The sequence below is a fragment of the Pseudoliparis swirei genome, chromosome 4 (assembly GCF_029220125.1).
Source record: "Pseudoliparis swirei isolate HS2019 ecotype Mariana Trench chromosome 4, NWPU_hadal_v1, whole genome shotgun sequence".
Lineage (NCBI taxonomy): Eukaryota > Metazoa > Chordata > Actinopteri > Perciformes > Liparidae > Pseudoliparis > Pseudoliparis swirei.
The window spans coordinates 3,998,298-4,017,432 of record NC_079391.1 but is presented as its reverse complement, the minus strand read 5'-3'; the positions used below and the strand labels follow the sequence as shown (position 1 = coordinate 4,017,432).

At 42.2% G+C, this 19,135-nt stretch overlaps 1 protein-coding gene across 1 annotated transcript in view; it reads left to right on the top strand.

The window, feature by feature from the left end:
- LOC130192729 (inhibitory synaptic factor 1-like) overlaps positions 1–8,901 on the top strand; it is a 55,114-nt gene extending 46,213 nt beyond the window's left edge. The window contains 2 exon segments of the mRNA XM_056412862.1: positions 7,964–8,061; positions 8,063–8,901. Coding sequence (XP_056268837.1) covers positions 7,964–8,061; positions 8,063–8,777 — 813 coding nt within the window. The 3' untranslated portion in view covers positions 8,778–8,901.
- The last annotated feature ends 10,234 nt before the right edge of the window (positions 8,902–19,135 follow it).

The window sequence follows — 19,135 nt, the reverse complement described above, 5'->3', positions numbered from 1 at the left end:
CATGTGCCTAATGAAGTCTCAGGCTTATAGCCCCTCTCGTGACAGGGTAATTACACCAAATGCTTGAAGTCCAACACTTCAAAGGACACTTCATCCCCGTTGCCAACACCATGCGACGCAACTCGCCAATCAAGATGGCCCCGACCTAAATCAGGTCCCGTGACTCGTCTGTAATATCTCCCGCCCACAAGACCCACTGGACCTCAACCGAGTATACGATCACAACCACACTCCATGTAATTGAAGGAGGACAGTTTGCAGACAGGAAGTGTGTCTGTTTCTGATGCTGCAGAAGAAATATTGACAAATGAGATACATTAAGGCGATATATATGTGTATATATACACTACCGTTCAAAAGTTTGGGGTCACTTAGAAATGTCTTTTATTTTTCAAAGAAAAGCACTGTTTTTTCAATAAACATAACATTAATCAAAAATAAACTCTATACATTGTTTATGTGGTCAATGACTATTCTAGGTGGAAACGTCTGGTTTCTAATGAAATATCTCCATAGGTGTATAGAGGCCCATTTCCATCAACTATCACTCCAGTGTTCTAATGGTACATTGTGTTTGCTAATCGCCTTAGAAGACTAATATCTGATTAGAAAACCCTTGTGCAATTATGTTAGCACAGCTGAAAACAGTTATGCTGGTGATATAAGCTATACAACTGGCCTTCCTTTGAGCTTGAAGAACAAAATTAATACTTCAAATATGAATCTTTATTTCTAACCTTGTCAATGTCTTGACTATATTTTCTATTAAATTTTCAATTCATTTGATAAATAAAAGTGGGTTTTCATGGAAGACACGAAATTGTCTGGATGACCCCAAACTTTTGAACGGTAGTGTATGTATATATATATATATATATATATCCCTTCTTTTACTTCAGTGTGTTGCTTTGTCTTAAGCTAAAAGGTCCTATTGATATCACAGCGGTTCCAAATGGACTTCAGTGAAGTTCTGCTTGAAGAAAGAGCCTCAAAATATCTTTAAAAATGTCTGGAGCATATTGGATTCCTTTGCCGTCCGTCGATATGCTTTGTGCGTTTCTAAGCACTCGTCTCTTTGATCACGAAATGTCTTCGTCCTCTGCGTCCTTCTCGATCTTTGCACACGACCTCGTTGAGAGATTTAAAGCAGAGGTCGTGTTTATTGGTCAGCGTGAGCACCCTCCTCCTCCTCCTCCACCTCCTCCTCCACAAAGCTGCCCTGAGCTTTCATGTGATGTGGCCACAGCGCTGTGGTGCACATATTGCACCGCTCTGCATGTCGTTCACACGCTGCCGGGTAATATTACATAACGAGAAATTCAAAAAATGCATCCAATAGAGTGTGAGACGTCTCCGAGAGATTGGACACGTTTTACGAGTCACCGTTCTCAGAACAGTAACGGTTCTTAAATGGTTCTTTTAAAGGATTTGTGGGTATATGAAGAACCATCACCTACTGAAGAACCATTTGGAAAATGGTGCTTTAAAGAACCATTTGTGAAGGTTCTTTGAGACACCTTTAAAGGTTATTTGAAGAACTCTTGAAGGAAATGGTTCTTTAAAGAACCCTGGTCTGAAAGGTTCTTTGTGGAACCAACAATAGTGCCTTAAAGAACCATTGTGTTAAGGTTCTTTGAAGAACTTGCATAGGTTATTTGAAGAACTCTTTAAGGAAATGGTTCTTTAAAGAACCCTAGTTTGAAAGGTTCTTTGTGGAACCATAAATGGTGCCTTAAAGAACCATGTTTGAAGGTTCTTTGAGAAACATTTATAGGTTCTATGATTATACTCTTTTCGGAAATGGTTCTTTAAAGAACCCTGGTTTAAAAGATCCTTTGGGGAACGAGACATTTTTCCTTAAAGAACCATTTTTTAAGGTTCCTTGAGACACCTTTATAGGTTCATTGACGAACTCTTGAGGGAAATGGTTCTTTAAAAACCCTGGTCTGAAAGGTTCTTTGTGGAACCATAAATGGTGCCTTAAGGAAACATTTAAAGGTTCTTTGAGACACCTTTATAGGTTCTTTGAAGAACTATTTAAGGAAATGGTTCTTTAAAGAACCCTGGTTTGTTAAGGTTCTATGGAGAACCAGAAATGGTGCCTTAAAGAACCATTTATTGAAGGTTCTTTGAGACACCTTTATATGTTATTTGAAGAACTCTAAGGAAATGGTTCTTTAAAGAACCCTAGTTTGAAAGGTTCTTTGTGGAACCAGAAATGGTGCCTTCAAGAACCATTTGTTGAAGGTTCTTTGAGACACCTTTATAGATTCCTTTCATAGAACTCTTTAAGGAAATGGTTCTTTAAAGAACCCTGGTTTGAAAGGTTCTTTGTGGAACCAGAAATGGTGCCTTAAAGAACCATTTGTTGAAGGTTCTTTGAGACACCTTTATAGGTTCTTTAATATAACTCTTTAAGGAAATGATTCTTTAAAGAACCCTGGTTTGAAAGGTTCTTTGTGGAACCAGACATGGTTCTTCTATGGCATCACTCTGAAGAACCATTTCCGGTTCCAGATGCCACCTTTATGTTTCTGTGTGTGGGCAGTTTTTTTTCTAGTGAATCCAGTAAATACTTTCTTTTCGGGATGATAATTTAGCTTCTGGGGGGGATGAGAGAAAGAAAAAAAACCATATCGCCACATTGTGAGTGTCTTGCATTATAGTCCCCGTCTTCACGTCTAGAGGGGAATTAAATTGTGAGAGGAAGTAAGCACGGGGTAAGGAGTGAGAAGAAAGTGCATAACCGCAGGAGCTAAACTGCATTAAAACAATGTGTGCCGACGTTTTTTACTTAAGAAGCCAGCATGCAAAGCTATTCTGATAATTGCTGAGACTTCCGAACTGGCATAAAGCACTTTCAGAGCTGCACATGGGGTTAGGCTTGGAAAATCTATTGTGACATGTTGAGAGAGAGAGAGAGAGAGAGGAGAGGCAGAGAGAATGAACACTTAGATGAAATGTTTGAATAGCTCCACTGAATACACATTTTTTATTTATTTCTTCCATTTCCCATGAAAAAAAAGAGAAAGCAAAGCCGTGCTAAACATCGGATGCTGCATAATTAACAAACAAGCGCTGGAAACTTCTCTCGGTCTACTCCTGGAAATGACTCCCAGAAGAACCGGGGTGGCACAGGAACAGATGGAGAGAGAGAAGCACTTGAACACAGCGTAATGATGCGATCCGCAGGAGGAAAAAAAATCACTTGTACGCCGATGCCATCCAAATGAACCCAGTGAGGGTGTTATGTCTCATTTATTTTGGTCAGCCCCACACCTGATATTTATTTATTTTTGACATATGTACTCACTGCATTGCTACAGATGCCATATTTCACAGTTTTTCCTAATGTGCCGATGAATACTCGGAATATGTAAGATGGGGAAAAAAAAACATTAGAAACGTGTCTAAGAAGCACTTTTACACAAATTACGTGAACGCGCGAGACTCCATCTGTTTACGAGATCTTCTCAAAACAGAAAGTAATCAATGCACATCAAAAACAAGCCATTCCCATTAAACATACGTTTAAAGATCAACGGAGCGATTGGAACATGCGGTAAATAATCTATTTATTGTCACGCGCGATTTCGTGTCCACGTTTTTTTTTTTACAGATTCTTCCCTGCCAGTCAGACTGAAAAACAAAACTATTAAAAAATGTGTACTAGCTGACAAAATGTGCAATATTCCCACATAACCTTCCCCTTTCCCCTCTTTCTTTCCATAAACTAGGAACATCAGTCAGCACTAGCCTATTAATCTATGAATTAACCTTTGCCCTCTAACCTGTTTTTTAAAAACTGTACATAAGCACCAAGCTCTTTTTTAGGCCTATGCTCCGAAAAGTGCATACCCAAACTAAAAAGGCTGTATCTCTGCAACCACTAGGGGGCTATTTGAAAAAACAATTTTTACTTAAAAAAAAAAAATATATATATATATATTTATATATTTTGTTCAGACGTGTACATATCAGTCTATATGTTACTGGGTGAGAGTAAATGAAGAGATGGCACACGGAAAAAATATTAACATTTCAGGTCCGAATTCAAAAAAATCACTTCCAGGATGGTTCCGGAAACATGTTGAGTGGGCCGAATTATGATAATCATATCTTTATGAATATTATATTTTTCTGTTGTAGTTTAAATTGGCTAAGTGTAAATGGCTAACTGATTCTTGTAGTCAAGGCTCTGTTGTTTAATTTGACGTGCAACATTAATATATTTGCTTGTTTCTTATAGCAATAAAGACCCCAGACCCCAAAGGGGGTCTACGGTCAAACAAAGGTTGCCTTAAAGAACCATTTTTAATAGTTTTTTTGAGATGCCATAGAAGAACTATGTTTGGTTCCACAAAGAACCTTTCAAACCAGGGTTCTTTAAAGAACCATTTCCTTAAAGAGTTCTTCAAAGAACCTTCAAAGGTGTCTCAAATGAAAAAAATTGTTCTTCGTAGAACCACAAAGTCTTTTAAAGAACCTTGTTCTGTGTGTAGAGGAACAAGAAAGAAAAAATAAATAAAAAGAGGTCACCTCATTTCGCCGAGCCAGACGTCTACATATGTACATAAACACACACACACCTGTGCATCTGTGTGTGGATACACCTGCACCACTCCACACAGTAAATACCCAGTCATTACATCACACAAGTACAACATGAACTGACAATTGGACAGAGCGCCCACACTGATATTCATCTAGTCAAATTAATACATGAATAAGAAACAAAGTAATTATGTCTATTGTGCGCCTCATGATTTAGGGACTAGACCCAGAAATACTGCTATAGGGTGTATCAGGCTTAGTTTTGAGTTTCCTTCACAGTTTATATCACTTACATAAGCAGCTGGTGATGTAAGTCAGTTTGATGTTTTATTTTATTTTTTATTCAAGGATACAGTGAGCTAGTTTAATTTCACAATTTTAAATCTTTTGATACCCGTACGAGATCTTCAAGCTCACGGCCGTCGGTTGCCATGTTTGCAGTCAGCTGTTTACGGCAAACAAAGAGAAGAGAAGCACAGGAAGGTATAAACACTGCACATCATCACAGAGGCTCATATACAAAAAAATAAAAGGGGTTTATATTCCACAAATCTCAAAGGTCAAACTCCTCTAATCAAACGTAATTACGTTTCAAACTCATACGTGTAGGTCTCTCAAATAACGTTCGGGGTTGTTTAAAGCACTCGGCTTGATTGCCCAATAGTTTGAGAGGAAACGTGTTGATTTACAAGCCGCGACGGACGATGAGTGATTTCATTCGACAAAGAAAAAAATATTGTTGCTGAGGGCAGAACGTGCTGATTAAAGGTGCTAAAACGTCAAGTTACAGAGCGCCGGGGCCTGCACGGCTTTTTTTAGGTGTTGTCAGCAAAGCCGTGTGATTTCAGCTCAAGTGCTTTTTCTATTCATCAAACACTCACCACCGCCGAGGCTGCTGGAGGGAGAAGCACGGAGGTTCATTTAGAGTTAATGAATTAAAGGCTTTGACGGGACGCGTTTCTCTGCAGTGATGTGTTCAGTTAAAATATAAACGTACGTAGAGGCTCATGCATCAAATCAAATCATGACCCCAAAAACACAAATAAATCCCCCATTTCACAGGCGTGTTGGACCATGAGAACACACATCTCACAGGAAGAGGAAGTGCAATGATCAGTGGCTTTAGAAGAATCTGTCAATGGGCGGGGTTTTTTTTCCCCGCGGTGACACTGATTTCTCGATTTCTTCCACTTTGGCTACGCAGAAATGCACGTTTAAACTGCCGATTGGATTCTTGAACTGCCACGCCACGTTTAAAGTCTGATTTGATGCATCGGCCTCGAGGTACAAGTGTGAAAAGCACTGCGTTAAGTGAGTGTGCGGCAGCGGCGGTGTCAGGCCTATTTCAGGGGGTGGTTTTTTTTTTGTGATATCATTAAATGAAACTTTTGTTTCTCACGTGGAAAAGTTATTTATAACTCAAACATGATACATTATGTGCGTGCGTTCTAGGTTTGTATGTTTTCCCATCCAATAGCCTATTATCATACTTAATGATATAATCCCCGGGGCACTAGGACCTGGGGGAGGCCGCTGCGCTGGCTTTCTCACTCTGCCGAGTAACGTCTCTCGTCAACGACAGCCAATGAGGTTCGCTCAAAGTAAATGATGCACAGAGTGAATCGAAAATATAAGAAATAACTGTCTTAACAGTTTTTCTTCTCCTTTTTCTTCTTCTTCTTTCCCTCCTACCTTCACAGACTCTTCTTCTTCTTCCATTTCTCCCACCTTCACAGACTCTTTTTTCTTCTTCTTCTCCTTCTTCTTCTTTCCCTCCCACCTTCACAGACTCTTCTTCTTCTTCTTCTTCACTTCTTCTCTCTCGGGGCTGAAGAAGCCTCCTTGATGAGGACTCACGCGTCTCCACTGATAAAAACCTCATTCCACCGGATATCTAATTGTAGCGTGAAGCTAATTTACAACACCTGTCCGCGGGAGGCCTCGGCGGAAAATAAAAACAATTTCAAAAACCATGAATAAACAATTAAGGATTTATGGAGAACAAGTATTGTAATGGAAAGCTGTAAAAAGAAAAAAAGAAAGAAAGAGGCAAACACAGATCTATTAGCAGCTGTGAATAAATCTTAAGCTTTTTGTTAAACCTGCCTGGGGGGGATGTCAAGCATCTGGAGATTGCCTGTAATGTAGTATACCCGGTAAGCTGTCACAGAGATTTATATTTGTTATATTACAGTGAGTTACACGTTAGTTCTTTTGGATTCTTGAACACTTTTGTCAACTTCTGCCATCACAATGAGTCTATTTACATCCTCCATGTGCATTTCTGCATTTGTAACGCTTCTGAAAAGAACTCAAATACGAGTAATACGTAACCCTTTGTGATTATTAAATGAAAAAAGGACCCTGGTGGAGTTTCCTTGTAAACAAACCCAGAAACACATTGTGCGTATCCTCGAGGTCTCGCCGATGTGCCGAACGCATCTCTCCTTCCTCGTCAAAACATTTTGTCTCGCATCCCTTTGTATTCCTGATCCGATGTGAGGTCAAAGGTCAGGGGTGCCGTACGTGTACAGATTGAGGCAAATCTGTAGATATTGGACTATATATAATAAACTGGAGACTCAGTGGTGGTGCAAAAAGCCATGTGGCTGCACTACATGTCATGGTAATCCATCCAGTAGATATTTAGATATTTTAGTCTAGACCTAAAAGACCAAAAAACAGCTCGACAATATAGAGCCGGACTGTTAGAAATTAACATATAGAGAAATATCTGGATTTTTTAATGAAATGTCTCATCTAAAATGAAGATTTCTTCCCTATTTTCCCCGTGAAAGTTTTTTCTTCTTCTGATTCTTAGGAGTTTTTCCGTGTGTGTGTGATTGTAAACCCATTGAGGCAAATTCATAAATTTGTGATATTGGGCCGATAAATAACCTGAACTGAATTGAAAAGTACTTATTTAGACGGACAACAGACCCGCCTCCCTATGCCGTCTAAAGAGCCAGTCTCCTAAAAATGAATATATAGAGAAACATCTGGATCTGAAATTAAATGTCTTGTGTAAAATGAAGGTTTCTTCCCTTTTTTCCCCGTGAAAGTTTGTTTTTAAATTTCTTAGGAGTTTTTCCTGATCCGATGTGATGTCAAAGGTCAGGGGTGTTGTACGTGTACAGATTGTAAAGCCCTCGAAAATAAACTGAATTGAAAAGTAGTTATTTACCAACAGACCCGCCTCCCAATGCCGTCTATATGCCGTCTCTATGTTACGACAAATTTCCCCTTGGGGATTAATAAAGTACATATCTATCTATCTATCTATCTATAGAGACAGTCTTCTAAAAATGAATATATACAGAAAATCTGGATCTGAAATGAAATCTCTTGTCTAAAGATCTCTCTCCTCCGTTCCCTCCCTCGCTCACGCTCTCTCCCCTCTCCGTTGCAGGTGGTGGGTCAGATCGATAAACTAACGTCCGACTTTGACTTTGACCTTGAGCCGGATGACTGGACGGTGGCCACGGCCAGCAGCACGTCGAGCAGCGAGCGGGGGCGGGGGCGAGGCCTTCAGGCTGGACTTCCTCAACACGGACGTGCTCTCCGACAGCTGGGAGTTCTGCAGCTACCTGGAGGCCGGCACCGGCGCCGCCTCCGCCCGCGAGCCGCCGCCGGGATGCGGGACCATCCCCACCCAGACGCAGACCCCCACCCCGCCCCCCTCCACCGCCTCCGTCTACTCCCAGATGAACGGCGGCGGGCTGCCCGTCCCCAACGGGCCGCGCATCGTCACCCCGGACTCGTCCAGCGAGGAGGCCAGCGGCTCCACCACGCACAGCCACAGGGCGTCGCGGGGGGGCGCCTCCGGCACCAGAGAACGAGTCCGCTTCAGCGACAAGATCCTGTACCACGCGTTGTGCTGCGACGACGACGAGGACGAAGAGGAGGAGGAGGAGGAGGAAGACAAGAGCGGCACCGCTACGCCGGATAGCGACAGCGAGGCCGGTCTCCCGTCGAGCTCGGCGACCCCCAGACGTTCTTCCTCCGAGCACTCGCTCCTCCATCACTGTCTGGACCCCTCCTACGCGTCCTCGCCAATGAGGGCGGCGACGAAGGGCGCTCACACGCTACCCAGGAAAGGGCTCTTGAACCCGGGCTGTCGCAAAAAACTTTTACGAAATAGCAGCACACAAACTGTCTCTGACAAGAGCACCCAAACTGTCCTGCCCTATGTTCCGAGCAAACAGAAAACCAAGGACCACTGAGAGAGTTTATCATGGGCTCTCGTGAAGAGGACTACTGTGCATTATTTAATATTAAATACATAGCTCATAGATTAATACACAAATACATTAATTACTAAATAAATAAATGATATATGGGAAATCACTCGACTACCTAAAGTTATTCTGAGGCTCAGGGAAAACACAAGGCGGACCAAAAGGTTAGCGGAGAGACTCCCCGTGTCACGGAGATTATGACAAAAGCAATTTTTTTTTTTTTTACAAGAGCATTTAAAAAGTGGGGGGAAAAAAATTGAAAGCGAGGCTTATGAAAAGAGGCCCTTTCGCCTCAGAAGTGACACGAGAAGAAAAAAAAAGACAATTCTTGTTCCTATAATGTGGATAAAACAAAACGCTGCACATTCTGTACCCCGAGTCTGTATGAACATTGTCTTCTTCATGTTCCAGTTATTTCCAATGTCAAAAAAAGGGGGTTTTGTCGCTTTCGGAGGGAGAACGTCGAGCCTCTTCCTCTCTGTGATGTACACAAACACGACTCTATTTACCTGCCCTTGATTCTAGATGTCACACGCACACACACACTCACACACACTCTTCTCGGTCGGCTGCAGAAACAAAAGAGAAGCAGGAAGGAAGAAGGAAAAAAACACATATATACTACCGGTCCAAAGTTTTTAGAACACCTTCATTTTTCCAGTTTTTATTGACACAGTTTGATTTTTCTCAATGTATTCTGAAATTAAAAGTATAGAACAATAATAAACAATTGGAGATAAAAAATGGTTTTGTTTAACAAAATGTAATCTAAATGTTTGCCACCTTTTGCAGCAGAACACACTCGTATGGCAATAGTTCTACAATGGAAATCAAATATTGTCTCTTAATTACTTGTTCCCTGAAAAAAAAGCCGTTTTGTATAACTCAGTTTTTGGTAACAAACTTGTTTAGTTTAACCTCTGGCAGTTTGCCGCTGACCTTTTGTACCATTTCAGGTGATTCACTGGACTAGAACTGCCTAAATTTAAATAAAAACTGGAAAAATGGTGTTCTAAAACTTCTCACCGGTAGTGTATATAAAGTCATTTGTGAGGTCCAGTAGAGAAGTGGTTATCAAATGGGGGTTTGTGTACCCCTGGGGGTACACGTAACTTCAGGGGTATACGAACCTCCTAGGGGTACACGTAACTCCGGGGGTACACAAACAGTCTAGGGTTACGTGTACCCCCGGGGGTTTGTGTACCCTCGGGGGTTCGCGTAACCCCGGGGTTTGTGAGATTTTTACAAAGATATATTTTAAATTAGTATCCATTAAAAAATCCTTTAAAAATTTTTATTTAATACATATTCAATTAAACATAAATGTAAGTTCATGCACTAAATGGTATATATTCTAGTCTAAATCCGACATGGTGGCCCGGCGCTGGTCAGGGGGGACTTGGCTGTAAACATATTTCACAGAAGGGCACATCACTGAAGAAAAGGTTGAGAACCAGTGGACTAGAGTGACATTTCCATTTTTTTTGTTCTGTCTGGCGGTGATGTCATCAGACCCGGGGATCCGGAGGCTTAATGGCAGTCGACAAAAAAAAGAGAGCTAAAGGTTTTTGTCTCTCCATTCAGCCGCCCAGTGGGGAATTGAACTCGGCGGAGCGGTGTTTTTTATTCACAGGGCCGACGCCAATAGCCATTCCTGATCGATATGTTAGAGGTCTCTCGGTGCACTCTCCCGGGAGCGGTGAACAAAAACTCACAGCCAGAGCTCTTTTACGAGGAACATTTCTTCGCACTGTGGTCCTAAAGAACTGACATTTATAAAAAAAGAGGGAAAAAGTGTCCAGGAGTGAGAGCTTAGGAGTGAGAGTGTTTCAGTTCAAAAGGGTTTCTGTTTTTTTCACCGAGCTATAATCTTCTGTCGGAGAACGTCTTTGTGAGCCGCGTCACTTAGAAAATGTTTTGTTATTTACGTTTGAAAAGTTTAAATGTCGTTCATTAAGAGGTAACGGGGCTCCTGTGAAGCTGACCTTTGTGATCTTTGTGACCTTTGTGACCTCTAAACACGTCACAGGGCTGCAGACTCACGTCTCCAGGAGCAGCAGATCTCCTCACAGCGTGCTATCAATTATTAATTAGCGGTGGAACTTTAACTAAATACATAATTTCTGAAAAACACGTTCTGAAGCACAATTTTGCACACTGCTCTACTTTCTACTCCACGTCATTTTCTGAAGGAAATATTGAACTTTTGACCTTCATTATATTTATTTATATGTGCATTTTTATACAGTAAATAAAAAAACGGCCTCAAGTATGAATAAAGAATGTAAGAAAAAGCGTTAGAGCTCTATTGCCGCCATTTTTAAACACGAAAATGCATCTTACATGCTACTGCAAATCAATAATAATATTCGAATAGTATACATATAAAATATAAATGATGACATACTTCCATACTTTTTCTTTTTTCATTAACTTGAGTAAAAATTCTTCCTTCCACCACCAGGGACTCCGGCTCAGTCCGTCTCTTGCTGCCTTCATTTATTTTTACCTTCGAATCAGATTTTAGTGTTGAAACTACTTTACGACCCTATATTTTTAATATATGAGACGGTTCCAGTCTCCAGAAATGTTCAAACCCGTCAAAGCAATATCTATTGGAACCAACAAACTTTAGATGAATAAAGTAGACATTTAAATATCACGCAAACCACAATTAAACCACAATAAATGTCATTGCAATGCAAATAGTCGTGGAGATTTTACAATAGTCATAAAGGCAATAATTGTGGAGAATGCTGTTGTGAAAAAGGCAAAGTTAATATTTGTGTGATGGAGCCGGTCTCCTCCAACACCGTATATTATTAGGTACTCTGGAGAAGCACATCCATAACAGCCCGCCTCCTTTGTTTATGCCTGTGTTCTCATGTAGAACAGTTATTGCATAGTGCACTACTTAGGGGAATTACAGCTCTGCTGTTTAGGCAGCGCCGTGCCCCCAGAGCCCGATAGCAGGCAAGCAGAGTGAGCACTTTTTACACCAGGCAGCTCGATGGACGCCTCACACCAGCGTCTACAGGCCTGAAGCTGATGCCACACACACACACACACACACACCAGAAGTCATTTGGTGATTTTCTTTTTCCCATTTCTTTTGTGTAACGTTTCCCTTTGGCTTTTGCTTTTTTTGCTGTGGCTCGGTTAATCCCAAGTACCTGTGAAGAAAAGAGGCACTGAAGAGAGATCAATGGCTCCCTCCCTCAAGCATTGGCTGCCATTTCCCTGCTAGATTGGGGACCACCGGGTCATCACGGCTATTAGCATAAACAAACAAAAGCTCTGCCGCCACACGGGCGAAGCATCAATTACAGGAAAACAAACTAAGCCCTTATTGTGATGCCCATACACCCGCCAGACATTACAATGTGATGTGTGTGTGTGTGTGGGGGGGGGGGGGGGGGGGGGATTAAAATGGGTTTTTTCCGTCCCCTTTTCCAATCTAAAGATTGTATAAGTCACACGAGCGATGGAATCACCTCTTCAAACACGGAGCTGTTTGGCTCCGCCCGCTGAATACATTATCATTGGGGACAGATTTGAGATTATTTGGACAAAACATTAGCGACGTCTCTTTTTGCCAACGGGTCCATTATTCATCTCTAATAGGGCGGAGCGTTGTCCTCGGCTGGAGGACGGAGGACGGAGGACGCATCCAGAGGTCACGAAGACACGCCGACGCAGAATCATCATCCTGTGATGCCGCTGCGTACACACGGGAAAAAATAGTTCTTAAATGGTTCTAAGGTGTCGTGGTTCTACGAAGAACCGTATACTTAAGAAGCATTTTTTCGTTTGATGCATAGGTTCATTGAAGAACTATTGAAGGAAATGGTTATTTAAAGAACCCTGGTGTGAAAGGTTCTTTGTGGAACCATAAATGGTGCCTTAAAGAACCATTTTTAAAGGTTCCTTGAGACACCTTTATAGGTTCTTTGAAGAACTATTGTAGAGATGGTTATTTAAAGAACCCTGGTTTGAAAGATCCTTTGTGGAACCAGAAATGGTGCCTTAATTAAAGAACCATTTTTAAAGGTTCCTTGAGACACCTTCATAGGTTTTTCGAAGAACTATTTTGGAAATGGTTTGAAAGGTTCTTTGTGGAACCAAAAATGTTTCTTCTATGGCATCACTATGAAGAACCATTTTCGGTTCCAGATGGCACCGTCATGTTTCTGTGTGTACAGATACAGATGTGCGTTATGTGTGTATGTGTGTGTCTGTGTGTGTGTGTGTGTGTGTGTGTGAACACGAGCTCTATGTCTACACGTCCGCCGCCCTTTGTGCCGCGCGTCATGTCAGGAGACAATTGATGCTCCTTGATTTACACACCGCCTCATTTTTCCACGCCACGGCAATTAACGGAGATCGATAACGCCCCCCCACCCTGAAAAAAAAAGAATTCCGGACGTGTCCGCATGACGTTAAACAAAAAAACCTGCAAAGTGAGTCGTGCCATCTGTATTTTTGACACGCAGCATGTATTAGTTCGCGTTCCCGCGGATCGATCTACTAATCACGGCCGGCGGGGGACGCCGTCTGTTGAGTGACTGACAAATAGTGTGGAGCAACAAACAAAACAAAAAATTTAAAAAAAGAGGTGATTATGACACTAAAACACAGAATTATACCCCCCCCATCCCTCCCTCTCTCTCTCTCTCTCTCTCTCAGCCTGTTCCACACACACACACTTCATATATGATTACCACACTTCACTCTCGCTGCCCCTTGACCCCGCCGGGTGTGCAGAGGGAAGCCGGTGGCAGATCTCTGTTTTCTCTGCTGATTGGTGAGCGGCTCCATGGAGCGGAGCGAGCTCCACGCCGCCTCGCTGATGACTATCGATCCGCTAACGGCCGCGGCTACCTACGGTTGATTTGTTTCATCTTCGTGCCGTTTTATATCCCGCTGCTACGACGACAAACTACTTCTATTCCATCTCCTCGTCCTGTGACCCGCAGCCTCCTGTTTCGCCCCACACACACACACACACAACGCTGTGCGTTGGCGATATCTAGGACGACGAGTAGAAAAGTTTTGTGTCATTGAGCCCCTCCCCCTAAAAAAAAAGTGCAGTATCGCCCCGGATCACAGCTGGAGGAGCCGACCGGTCCTGATGAGACGAGGTGAACTTCAGGTGGACCGGATTGGTTGGACGAGGGCTACGCGGCACGGCGCCGCCGCCGCCCGCGTAAAGGACATCGGCGTGATGTATGCACGCGGTCAAATATCGGTCACACAACCCAGAATGCATTCTGTTTGCCCCCCCCCCTACCGGTGGCCAATCCGAGCCCGACTCCCCAGCACCTGAAGGATGGTCAGGCAAGGCCGCGTCAACCATCGGTCACCATTTGATTTGGCCGTGGGGGGGGAGGGGGGGGGATTAATGAAGGGGGCCCGTGGAAACAGCCGCAGATAAGATTAGACCTTCACAGGTGATGAAGGACAGGGCCTGTGGTGTGTGTGTGGGTGGGGGGGGGGGGGGAGGGGCTGTTCCCGGAGACTAAAAACCCACCGCCTACAGGATGACTCGGCACACAGTAATTAAAGTTGATGGGAGTCCTGTCGCTTTGCAGCGCCGCCGTGACGGAGCGGCGCGTCAAACAAAGAAGAGTTACCGGGAGGCAATCATCGCTCCGTGATGGGGTAAAGAGACGGCGCCGCCACACGGCCGTGATCAAACATGGCTGCAGAATCATTTTTGCGTGTGTGTTTGTACTCGGTCGGGGAGACGCCTGCCACCAACAAAAATTACCCAAACTTGACATTTGACTACTGTTAAAATAAATCCGACATATCGAATGTTCTCGCCAGGTTACTCGAGTTCAGAAGAACAATTTCTAGGCCGGGCAACATTTTGACGAGGTGGCGAACTGTCCCTTTAAACCATCGAAGAACCGACTGAAGAACCATTGTTTGGTTTGAGGCACCTCAAATAAAGGAATATTTAAGGAAATGATTCTTTAAAGAACCCTGGTTTGTTAAGGTTCTATGGAGAACCAGAAATGGTGCCTTAAAGAACCATTTGTTGAAGGTTCTTTGAGACACCTTTATAGGTTATTTGAAGAACTCTTTAAGGAAATGGTTCCTAAAAGAACCCTGGTTTGAAAGATCCTTTGTGGAACCTTAAATGGTGCATTAAAGAACAATGTTTGAAGGTTCTTTAAGACACCTTTATAGGTTCTTTGAAGAACTATTTAAGGAAATGGTTCTTTAAAGAACCCTGGTTTGAAAGGTTCTTTGTGGAACCATAAATGGTGCCTTAAAGAACCATTGTTTTAAGGTTCTTTGAAGAACTTGCATAGGTTCTTTGAAGAACTCTTTAAGGAAATGGTTCTTTAAAGAACCCTGGTTTGAAAGGTTCTTTGTGGAACCATAAATAGTTCCTGAAAGGACCATTTTTGAAGGTTCTTTGAGACACCTTTATATTTTATTCGAAGAACTCTTTAGGGAAATGGTTCTTTAAAGAACCCTAGTTTGAAAGTTTCTTTGTGGAACCATAAATGGTGCCTTAAAAAAACATGTTTGAAGGTTCTTTGAGAAACCTTTATAGCTTCGTTGAAGAACTATGTAAGGAAATAGTTCTTTAACCTGGTTTTAAAGGTTCTTTGTGGAACCGGAATTAGTTCCTTAAGGAACCATTTTTTAAGGTTCTTTGAGACACCTTTATAGGTGTTTTATTTATAATATTTAAGGAAATGGTTCTTTAAAGAATCCTGGTTTGAAAGGTTCTTTGAGGAACCAGAAATGGTTCTTCTCTGGCATCCCTGTGAAGAAGATGGCCCCTCCATGTTTCTGTGTGTTCAGATCCAGATGTGCGTTCCTGGACATTTGACTCCTGTTAAAATAAATCTGACATATCGGATGTTCTTGTCCGGTTACTCAAAGTCAGAATAACATTGTTCTAGCTACGGCAACATTTTGACACTTTGCCACTTATTAAAGGTAAAAACTCACTGATAATAACTATGTTGGCTAATAGTAACTCACTTAAGAACAATCACCATTCAAGAGTCCCGAAAAAGTCGACGTGCAACCGCTGCATCCGGTGACCTGAACGAAGAGATTTCATTACACGGCGCACAGAATAGAAAATTCCTGACTTGATAATTGGAATATCTCTTGAAATCGACATTTGAAGTGACAAAGAGAAGCAGAAATGATTGTGAAGGGGAAAAAATACGTGCTCCAAGTTGTGGAATTGAACCGGCATATAAATGTGACCTTGCTGTATCCCCCATTAAACGCCACGTAAATGATTGTGTGTAATGACGCGCTCGGCCGAGCGGGGAATACACACCCGGAGACAATTGAATCGGTCCAGAGAAAAGTACACAATTAAAACCACACACTACGACCGGATGAGGAGCACACAGACAACGGGCGTCAGGCGGACCCGTCTGTCCTGGAGGAGGACGCTGCTGTCTGTGAATATGAAGGTTACATCTCATTCTGACTGGAGACGCTCAGGTGTGGACGCCGGCCGCGTCGACTTACAGGTACAGGACGAGAAGGAGAGGAAGAGAGGAAGGAGAGGAAGGAGAGAACAGCTGCTCAGTAAGACCAACACGTATACAATGACACGACAGGTACGAGGTGAGTCCCCCTCTCTCTCTCTCTCCTCTGGTCTCGCTCTCTCTCTCTCTCTCTGGTCTCTGGTCTCTGGTCTCTCTGGTCTCTGGTCTCTGGTCTCTATCTCTCTCTCTCTGGTCTCTCTCTCTCTGGTCTCTTTCTCTCTCTCTCTCTGGTCTCTGGTCTCTCCCTCCCTCTCTCTCTCCCCACCGAGGGGCCAAGGACAGGTGAGGGTTGTTCCTCTGAGTTCAGTTACGGCTCAGCACTCGATGATCGACTCGGGCTTCAGGACGTTCGGTCCAGAAGTCAGACGGGACCCACGATCACTTTTAGTAAATAACTGTAAATTAGTCCAGATGGGGGGAGTGGGGATCAATATCAGACATTCATGTAAAAAGGCCAGACTGGAAGTCCTCTTGTGGGTCATATTAATAAGTTGCAACATATTTGCTCACTAAATAATGAAGGTGTCCTAAAAATACAAAAGTCCAACAATTATCAAAGTATTATTTAGAATTAGACTATTATGATTGATATTTGTAGGGATTACGCAAGAGTCAGGCAGCCCGACAGCCGGCCGTGTCACCGGGATGGAAAGCAATCAGGCGTCAGTTTTAAGTTACGGCGTCTCGGCCTCGTCCAAGGGGTCAATCAATGTGCTTTTCTTCTTTTTTTTTTGGTTGCTAGTGTCCTCAGTGCATCACGGGCCATAAAGCCTGGGAAGCACAGCTGTTAAATGGCGGCGTGCGGCCCCCTCTCGCTCGCCCGGTGTCTGGCGGGCTGGCAGCGGATTCTCGCTTCCTGGCCCGGCTCTCGGTGTCGGACCGGGTCTTTAAGAGCATGTCGAGCGTAAATCTCCCCGGCTGACGGGTTTACACACCTTTAGCGCCGAGCTGTGAGAAGCCTGCATGCTGTTGCAACGTGCATATCACAGAGGGGGGGTGGGGGGGGGGAAGAGATGTTTGAGATCATTGCCACGGCGACTACTCACAATGCTTTAACCCTCCTGTTACCTTTGGGGTCAATTTGACCCCATTCAATGTTTAACGTCTCTAAAAAAATTATTTACATCATTTTTTAAATTCATATTTCATGACTTCCTAATTTATTGGGGACAACTGGGAAAACATAAAATTCTCATGATGAGATGTTTTCACTGTCCTGTACAAGTTGACCCCAGGCTGTTTTTCACTGCGTAAAACATATAAGAAATATCAACTTTTATATTTATTTTAAGGGCTATTTAGGTAGTCAACAAACAAACAAACATACCTCACACTTAAACTTGGGAAACCATATAAATTCTAATAATGTTCTGGAGGTTTTAATTGCTGGGGTCAAATTGACCGCAGCGGTAAAAGATGTCAGTAAATTTGAAGGTAACAGGAGGGTTAAGTCTATACGAATCTACAAGAGGAACATATTCAATAAAAGTCCCCCCAAAAAAGTAAAATCTGAATAACTGCGATTTAAAGTCTGCTAAACACCGTAGCGGTGAGCTATCAGACTCGGAAGTGACATTTCGCTGTCGTGTTGGGAGAGATTTCTCACCTCCCAAATTGGTATTTCGGGGACTTATGATGCAGCAAAGTAGAGCAGAGTCGAGCAGAGTAGAGCAGAGATGGCCCAAAGAGAAGACGCTCAACCGGCAAGCCTCTTTAAAAAAACTATAGGCAGACGCCCACCTGCACCATCACCTTGTATGGGCTCAGAGTATTTTATTCATACAATACAATTCTATATATAAACAGAAGGACTGAAAAGGTATAGAAGCAAAAAGTGCTTATATATTCCTATCCTAAATTATTATAAAAAATTATAAATAAATCAGAAATATATATTTTAAAAAAAGGAAACAAATAAATATATATATTTCTACATACATATTCTATATACATATGTTTCAATCACACTTAGAACCCTCACAAATTGTATGACAAATAATCCTTTTGAAAACCAAAAATTAGTTGACCATTCTTAAATCTATTTTAACGTTGTTCCATGCAGTGCAGTGCATAACATCCGTCTGTAGATTGCGTAATCCTTTTCTATTTTTAGTAAAAATGTTTAAACAGCTTCACAATGCAATGTAATTAACGTACATGTGACATGCTGCTGTCATCAGCTTTATTGGCACATACATGTCACCTGACTCCGGTTACATGTTTACGCTCTCGTCGTACATACATGGAATTTACAAATAGGATGAATATAAAAAATAGATTGAAGACAACAGAATAGCAACATGTATGTACAATATAAAAACAACAACAGTGATGATGATTTAGGGGATATGAGTGCAGAAAGAAAGTGGCGATAGTTCAAGTGGTGCAGATGGAGTCTATAAGTGACGGCCAATGGAAAGTAGATTGTTGTTGTTGTTGAGTATTTTATTCAGTCAATCAAATACAATACAATATTATTCTATATAATATACAAAAGAGAAAGACTGAAAAGGTATAGGTAGAATCAAAAAATGCTTAGAAATTCCTATGCTGAATTGAAATCAAATAAATCAGAAAATGTGTATAAAATAAAGATTGCGTAATTACTTTCTCTTTTAATAAAAAGAAATGTAAAATGTGTCAAATTTGCTGATCATTGTCACAGTGTACTAGAATAACCCAATTAAACGGGACAAATTGTTGACTAAATCAGGCATAACATCTTTAAAATCGAGAGGCACGACCTGCTAATGGCATATTCTGGTGCCATATATTAAAACAATGTATGTTTTTTGTTACCTCTAAAACCGT